The following is an 8,607-nucleotide window of genomic DNA, read 5'->3' as shown; positions in this document are numbered from 1 at the left end:
TCATGAACCACATTTAATGGTTGATTTATAGCCCTCCATTCTCTTATCAGCCTATTTCTCAACACACTAATGCAAATACAGTGACCTTATGTTAGTCCAGAGCCAAAGTTACAAATGCTTGGCCCAGGTGCTGTCACTTTTATGTCCTTGAAAAGCTTTTTGCCATGCTGCTCGTTGTGTTAAGACAGTGTCAGAGATGCAGACTTGCTGCAAACAATGACCTTGCAAGAAGGTTTATTAACTGTCTACAGTTGAGCTTAAATATACAAACTTAGTACTACAACAGATTCAATTGAGGGAACATTTTATTTTCAATTCGTAAGAATCTAATATTCACAGTGTTGCTTGAAACCTATATAAGTATATTACACTTTTCTACAAATTTGCGCGTCTCTTCCCGAGTTCAGAGTCATCTTCCATCTTGTCTGTAGGTGCAAATTGTTTGGTTCGCCAGTCTCCTGATTCCTGCTGTTCAGGCTCTCTAGACGATGGTTCTTCTGTCTGCTCGGAGGGCGCATCGGTCTCGTAGTAGTTGACGCCGAGCACTCTGCAACCAGGAATGGCCTCCTCCAGCATCAAGGCGACCAACTTGATGTGTTGGATGTGGGAGAGGTGGGCCAGCGTTATGGTCTTGAGCTTCCTGCATGCAGTAGCAGCATTCAACATCAGTTCGTCGTACCCGAGGGCACTTGCTACAGAACACTTCCAGTTGCGGTTGGTAACTGCAGTGCTTTCCAAATGCGGCGGCAGACTACTTCTGCAGGTAGACTGCTGCGAGGCAGACATTAGGTAGCAATCAAAACATAGGCAGTGAAATCTGGTTAATTATTTGCTTTTATAGGCAACAATTACTGTGCAACTATATGCTATCCAGATGGAAGTAAAGCTAAGTTTTTTAAATTTCTGAATCGGCACAGTGCCGACATGAGACCTGTCTTTGTGTTATATGCATGCACACTCTTGTTCAGGCTGATTCAGTGAAGCATCATTGTAATTTTTAAATGCAGGCTTTTCTACACATAATGTGAGCTTTCTGCTGTGCACCTTGCTCGATACAAATAGTACCAAGCAATGGTAGGTTACCCGAAATTTAATATTAACATAGTTATGTGCCTGGCTTTAAATTAAAGATGTATAGCTGGCTGTCAGTGGCAACCATATTTACATAAAAAAAAAAATGTTCTGAAAGCGTGCTACACCTGACGCTGTGTTGAAACAAGTTATGGCCATGCTGACGAGTGAAGCCAAAGAAACCATGCTACGGTGCAGGTTATGTGGCCACATCCACAATCCACATAATCTCGCATGACCTGGAGAGCGAGAGGAGCAAGCAAAGCAGGCCAGATAAGACAGCGGAGGCCACGGAATACGCATACCACAAAGTGACACCACTGCAAGTGTGTATGGCTGCATGGCGAAAGACACATGAGGTTTCGATTTCGCGTTCTGAGGTGATTGTGCCACAGCAGTGAGCATAAATGTGGTTTAAAATAAAATTATGAGAGAAACTTGAGGCCCGCCTTTGAGGGCATAATGTAATAGCGTTGACTCCCGTCTGCGGCTTCCCATGAGGCTCCTCGTTTGCATTCACATAGTTTCTGCTCACTTATTTACTAATCCCTTAACTTGTGCAAGTATTCAGCCCTAAGCTACCAGTCTATGAGCGACAACCTGACATAAATTCGCTCGGAGCGTTGACGCTGCATTTTCTGGAGCACGGGACTTTTAATGCTGTCGCGCTAAAATTAAAAACTGACTTGGCTGTCACCAGCGGCCAGCAAAAACTTTAGCTAAACATTGACGCTGCTTGCGGATGCTTGCGCAAAGTCAAATGCTTTGTCTTTATCTTGATTGACGTGCCTGTGTGATGTTAAGAGGGTTAACATGGTGTCTGATTGCACGGTAATGCACAGATGAGCATATACAGACACCGCTGCGGCCCGAAGATTCATTTTACTACACATGGCACAGACAACAAAACGTAGTCCGAAGTCCACTGATTTTTAGTGCAGGCTCACCATAGGTTTAAATTTCGTAAACGTAGCACCATGTAATAAGGTTAGTCTAATTGTTGCAACTGACAGACCAGTCATATCAAAGGAATGATGATGACAACACACATCTACTGAGCAGTAAGAATTCAGCACTCTACCCAATCTTATTGATGGCCTGCGATGCAGGTGAGGTAGAATGTGGTGAAGCCTCATAAGTAATGCATCCTGAGTAAAATGTGTCCGAAGTGCCAAACAAGGTAACAGGAACCAGAAGCTTAATATTTAGCTTTTACAACTCCAAACTCTAATCCTCCCTTTCCCGTGGAGGCTTACCTCAACCTGTAGAGTGCGGCCAACCCGTGCTCCGTGATCTGGGGGCAGCCTGACAGATCCAAGTGCTCCAGGGTTTCTCTGAACTGGCTCAACCTGTCTAGGAACCAGTCATCAATATTCGGATTCCCAGCCAGCTTCAGAGATTTCAGACCTTCAAGGCAAGCTGGGGATACGAGGAGAAAACAAAATAGTCAGTGAACGAGCTAAGGCACTTCTATACAGAAAAGAAGCTATTATGGCTCAATGCAACGGAAGTATTGGATGCCAGCACTTCCACACTTGGCTGAAGTGTCTAAATGGTGGTTAGGCTTAGTAAGGACTACACACTACTTCAACGCAACGGATTAGTAACATTGTGCACTTAGGAATGGTCATGATGGTTATCAGAAGTTCTGAGCACATTGGTTAACACACCAGCCACCTGTTAGATTGCCTAATTTCATCACTGCTTGTTCTAACTTTCTGTGACTACAACTGTGCAAAAGTTTGTCTTATAGCATCACACTGACTACATTAAACAAAATTCGAGTGAGACTTGACCAATAGCTTACTGTTTCACGTAACACAAAACAGCATTATTATCTTTATGAGCTCCGAATTTCAAAGCAGATGGCATTTATATATATGTCACGACTGCAAGAAACAGTGACCACCATGTTATTTCTATTAAATATTTATGCCCAGCCCCTGCTGAACCGAATATGGAGCAAAAGCATTAGCTGCGGGTGACCAAGTGTCCTTCGCGGCTGTTCAGGGTCATTCGTGACTGCGACCACGGACTACGCGACGGGCTCAAACCTGGCGTAGTATTGCTTTTGCAATAAAATGTCTGTTCATCATAACCATAAGATCAGTGCACGTACAATTGAATCGGCTCACTTGCTTATAACTTCCCATGTCAGCAAAAGAAAAGAACCTTTTTCTGGCTGGGTTTAACCTACCGACGCGACACATGAGCTTCGAGAGACACTGCAATTGATGGTTTCAACCTAATTTAGACCAGCTAGGGTTCTTTAAGGTGTGCTGACACATACATGGGCACTTTGGTATTTCACCTCCATTAAAAGCCACTGAGCCACCGCTGTGAAATTAATTTCCGATCTCCGCATTAATTGTAAACCGAAAAAACATGCACACTATAAAAACACAGCTAACTTAATGATTCCATGCTTCTAGGATGCTTTTTTTTTTCATAGTTACCATAGGTGTATGCACAGTTGAAGGAGGGGCACCTTAATCCTCTACGGGGGGCGCCAAGTGTGCTTTATACGCTTGCTCTGTCGGACTTGTGCTGTCATTTTTAAAGGTAACAAGGGCTTGTGTTCATCGCCTGCTCAGAGGCGCTGGATGTTCGTGGCTGCTCCGCGTGGTTCAGAAACACAGCTATCCAATGAATGATCCCTCGGGGCATATTTAGCATAAGTTTTGTGTCCGTGGCAACTCAGTGAACCATGACCATACTTCCGACAATTAAAACATCTGCGGGGGGTTAGGAATGTAAGTGTGTACTTGGATCTTCATCTATTAGACTTCAATTGATTCAGGTAATGTACTACTTGAGCTGAGTGTCGGGACCAGGTGTTTAGTGGGTATTCCCTTATTATCTTTTCGGATCTTGATTCTCTGAACATTTATTACTTTTTGGTCAGTGAACCCTTCTTGCATTTCTTGCTCAGTGAGTTTAGAAAATCCCTTTCAGATATTACACCATGGGTTGTGTTTAAGGATCTGTGGGCTGTTATGGAGACTGGTCTGTCCTCAGTAGAGGCAAGGTTTGCAAGTCACCACTAGCAGCTTGGTTATTTTTGTAGCCTGAACCCAGGGCGTCTGTCAGAGATTTGGACACTAGGAATGGGGACAATAGTCTGGCTGGTTATTTTCATTGATGTCACTATAAAGGACATGGTACTTTAGAAAACACTCACTCAATTTTTGAAAAAAACTCTGCAGTACTTTTGGTCTGCCGTTTTTTGAAAGGGCGATCAGCTGGTTTGGAAGAAGAAGTCGTAAAAAATGTATACTGTTCGGCTGCAGTGCTGGCCACTCACCACGGAGCCAAACGAGGGGACTGGACAGGAAATGGCATACAAGTCCTGCCCATGCCAGCCGTATACCATAACTATAACCCAGCATGGCGTAACCCACGGTAGTTAGCCACACAAGGTTAACCCTCGCCACTTGGAAGAAGTGAAGAAGCTAGGAGAAAACAGGACAGTTGTAAGAAAGAAGATAGGAAAGTGAAAGATGGGCCTTAGAGGTCTGCCGAGGGGCCTTAAAAGTCCAAACACTTGGCATCGGCTCAACCACCAGGATCCCATCCTCTCCAGACACGGCGATGCCACGCGTGGCTAAGCATGGGTGTTCAGGGTTCGTGACGCCGCACAGTGCATGCTAACATCTGCTTTAACAGATGCCCCCTGCGGGGACTCGGGGCAATGAACACGAAGTTCTTACCACAGCACACTATGCTCACTGTGGCAGCATACTGCCATAGCAACATCTAAATGGAAGCTTAACAGAGCACTCTTATCAACTTCATTCCAAAATTTTCTCACTTACTGAGGTTGTCGAGGCCTTCGTAGTAAATCTCAGTGTCAGAGGCGTCAATGGCTTCAAGGACCCAGCCAGGTTGTCGCTTCCCCGGAAGGCCTGTGTCACCGTCCTTAGTGCGCTTGAACCACTTGTCATTGCCGTGGAACTTAACGAGCGCTCCACGGAAGACGAGGAACGATGCGGCTGCCAGATCTGGGCCAAGGATGCCATGGCGCTCTGGAATGAACCTGAAATGGGTTCATTAACGTGTTGTTTAGCGCATTTTTAAGTATCCTAGACGAATGCAAGTGGAGAGCTCGACAAGCTTGAAAATAGACCTTGGTTTTCTATGGGCTCTTTACATTATAAATTAGGCCCAATCGTGCATGAGGAGGTCATTGGTGGGATGAAGTGAGACACAGGTAGACAAGGCAGTGTGAGGTACATTTAGATGTTGCAGTTTATAAAGTCTAGAACATTGACAAGCCGTAATAAAGCAGATTGCCAGTGTATAAGGGGCAAATGCGTCTATTAGGCGGGGCTATCTTTCTGCTCCCTAAGGGGTGAAAGTACTTATGTAGCAAACATGCATACAGAGCTCATCCGACCAGTACAATTGCGTCAGTATTCGGGCAAACGACCAAAGTACCGCCTTAGCCGTTCTTTTAGCTGCACACTATCCTGACAGATGCCAGGTATTTCTGGTAACCTCGAGAACGAACCTCCACGGCACAAGTCTGTGGCAACTTCTGTGTTACGTACTTCTGGCTCATGAGCCGACTCATCTTCTCTCTGTACAGCTTGCGCTCGAAGGCAGCACCTTTGGTGAAGTAGGTGGGAATCTTTTGCATACCGGACACAAAATCAACGCCAAGTCCCTTGAACATGGACCCCGCTTTCTCCAGCAAGTTAGGTCTTGAATCGATGGCCACGTAGTCATCGCTGTTGTTGACGACCCGCCGCGCCTTCTGTTTCTTGCGCTCCCAGTCGCTGCTCACGTAGCGGGTACTTCGCAGCAACGGGTTATTGTTTTTCGCTTTGGCAGTCAGACCCAGCACTTTGGGCAGGCGCCGCAACATTGCTGTATGTCGGCTTCCCGAAGGCAATGTAACGATTCAGTTCCTCTAAACAAACCGGTCGGATGCACCGGTAAATCGGGACAGCGGCACGGACCAGCGGATTAACAGATTTTCACTGGAGTTCGGACGTCGACAGACGAAGATATGCGGCTTCGGCAAGCTTACTTCTGACCACAAGCGTGCACCCGTGTCACATTGCAATGTACGCGCCTGGAGCACATGGCTAAAATAATACCAAGGTATATTTAATACCACGGCTGAACTCCCGTAGAAAAAATAAGCGGGATTCGGACGTCGACATAAGCATGAAACTATTCCAAGGCTATTCAACCATAGAGAAAGAGATTGGTAAAGAGCGGTCACTCGGCGAAAACTGGCCCCAGGAAATGACGCGCGACTTTTTGCGCTGCCGCCGATTGATGGATGGCGGCACCAACGTGCGCATGAGCGGACGCGCGCGCGACGGCACCGGCTGCAACGGTAGCCCGCCGGAGCACTAGCAGACGACAAGAAGTTGTCGAAGGGTGCGGTTGTGTGCTCGTGCCTCGCGCTTGTGCGGCACAGACCTCTTGTGGGCTGCTGCGCGGAACGACAGCGGTTTGGAACGACGGCAAGGTGAGCAACGTTTTTTGCTTAACTACGCTGCATTTCAAGCAGTTTACGCTGACCATGCCGGCCGGTGCCAATAAGTTTCGCAGCTCGTGAACAGGCGCGCCGGCTGTTCAGGCGCAGTTCGTTACGCCGTAACTCTGGCGGTTCCCAACCACGGCAAGGTGTAATATGTTGTGTTCCCGGGAAACAGCTTCATTTCGAACAGTTTAGCTCGTCACGCTTGACAAAGTGGCATGTGAAGGCACCAAGGCAGGCCGTTGCGCCGAAATGGCGTGTTCACCGGCCGGTGCGGCCATGCTGACGCAGTTTGCCGAACGGCTAGTTTTGCTAAGTGTTGCGTTTAGCAGAGCAACGGTAAAGTGAGAAACGTTTCATCGTTGACTTTCTTGTCAAACTGTGTAGTATTACAGGCCGTTTAGCTCAGTACGCCGGCGACTGCGCTTCACAAAGTCGAACGTGAAGGCCAAGCTAACAGACATGACAAGGCGTGCAGACCGCCGCGGTGACGTGACATGGCGATTTTGCGAACGGCTAGTTTTGCGTGGTGTCGCGTTTAACAGGGCAACCGCAAGGTGTGAAACGTTTCGTTCTTGTCAAACTGCGAGGCATTTCGGGCAGTTTAGCTCATCACGGTGGTCTGCGCTTCACAAAGTCGCGTATAAAGGGCAAGCCAACATGGCGTGCCCGCCGGCCGCGGTTTTGCGAACGGCTAGTTCTGCGTGGTGTCGCGTTGCATGTAACGGGACAACTTTAAAGTGAGAAATGTTTTATTATGCAGCAAGCTTCATTGCTTCAGCTGTTCAGTGCTCTTGAGGAATGTTGTTAGTTTAGTGGCTGTTATTTCACTCACTGTAGAAATGCATTTTCAGATAGGTTCGGTTAGCCTGCATTTCCTGACCTCTACGTTGCAACAGTAGCTTTTGTATCAATTTTACGAATCACAGCTTTTCTGTTCTGGACCATAACTGCTGCTCACCAAGTCTTCAGTACGCACCCACATGCACAGTTGTGTGCGCGGTGCAGTGGCCTTACATTTCATTGCAACCTTCTGCATCATGTTCATTCCTTTTCCAACAGCACTGAATGGACCCACGGACTGCAGCCGAAGCGCGGCAGATGCGACGAGTGAACGGAGTGGCCTTCCCCCAAGCGTCAGTACTTCTGGTACTTCTCTCTGCCCTGAACAATACAAGTTACCCTTGCTAAGGTAGCCGCGACTTAGACTTTGTAGTTTATGTATAATGCCTGTTTTGTTACATATCATTTGCCATAATTTGGAAATCAACGTTATGCTATTTTTTGTCTCTACCTAAGTGCTGTTTCTCGCCTTGTGTATTTTTATTTTTCTGCACTGTGCACATCGCCTAATCTGTGCCAAGTTTTGTCAATGCATCCGTCTACATCTGTTGCGTCTCTTGTGTGTTTTATATGCAGCAAAATAAATCATTTCACAAAGGACTTGGCGTCTTTTCTGCAATACTGTTTTGCAAAGGCTGTAACGCAGCTGCGTTGATGGCCAATTTATAGAACTGGGGGCCTATTTCTCATGTTGTTATACATGCTGAACATAAACAGAAACACTAGCAGACCGTGTAAAACCAAAATAATGCGCCAAAAGGGGCAGGGAAGGGCGCAGCGCATGCTAGCATTCAAATAACGCGCCTTTCAGCAAGACCGGAAGTAGTTGCCGCCGGCCGCTTGGTGCACTACAGTCAAATGGGCCGCTGGGCCCTATGGGAGTGTCCGCTCTTTACCAATCTCTTTCTCTATGATTCAACAAGCTACAAACAGTTTTGGCTTGAGTTGGCTTGATATTCAGTCACTGACAAAAGAAAAAGCAAAAATATTGATGCTATCTTTTGTAGTTAACGTGCTTATACAATAAATTGCAATAAAAGTTATTACATTATTAATTAGAAACTACCAAAATAAAGTAAACGTCTTGGCTTTGCAAAACAGAAAACTTTATGGATTTGATGGTAGCACTGTAGCACATTGTCAACACAATATTTTTCCTAACCATAACTATAATGTTTTCGTAATAGTAGTACAATTTT

The 8,607-nt window shown here is 46.3% G+C and overlaps 1 protein-coding gene across 1 annotated transcript; it reads right to left on the bottom strand.

Moving 5' to 3' along the window:
• Positions 1-287: 287 nt before the first annotated feature.
• Positions 288-6,263, bottom strand: LOC146176224 (distal membrane arm assembly component 2). The gene is made up of 4 exons (XM_084582532.1): positions 5,622-6,263; positions 4,887-5,107; positions 2,328-2,490; positions 288-640 (listed from the first exon to the last, which is right to left on the bottom strand). The coding sequence occupies exons 1-4, from the start codon at positions 5,936-5,938 to the stop codon at positions 376-378; spliced, it is 966 nt and encodes a 321-aa protein (XP_084438658.1). The 5' UTR covers positions 5,939-6,263; the 3' UTR covers positions 288-375.
• Between the last annotated feature and the right edge of the window lie 2,344 nt (positions 6,264-8,607).

Source organism: Amblyomma maculatum, chromosome 10 (genome assembly GCF_055883805.1).
Source record: "Amblyomma maculatum isolate TAMU_Amacu chromosome 10, ASM5588380v1, whole genome shotgun sequence".
Classification (NCBI taxonomy): Eukaryota; Metazoa; Arthropoda; class Arachnida; order Ixodida; family Ixodidae; genus Amblyomma; species Amblyomma maculatum.
Note: the sequence above shows the minus strand (reverse complement) of the source record. Positions and strands in the feature narration are given on the sequence as shown.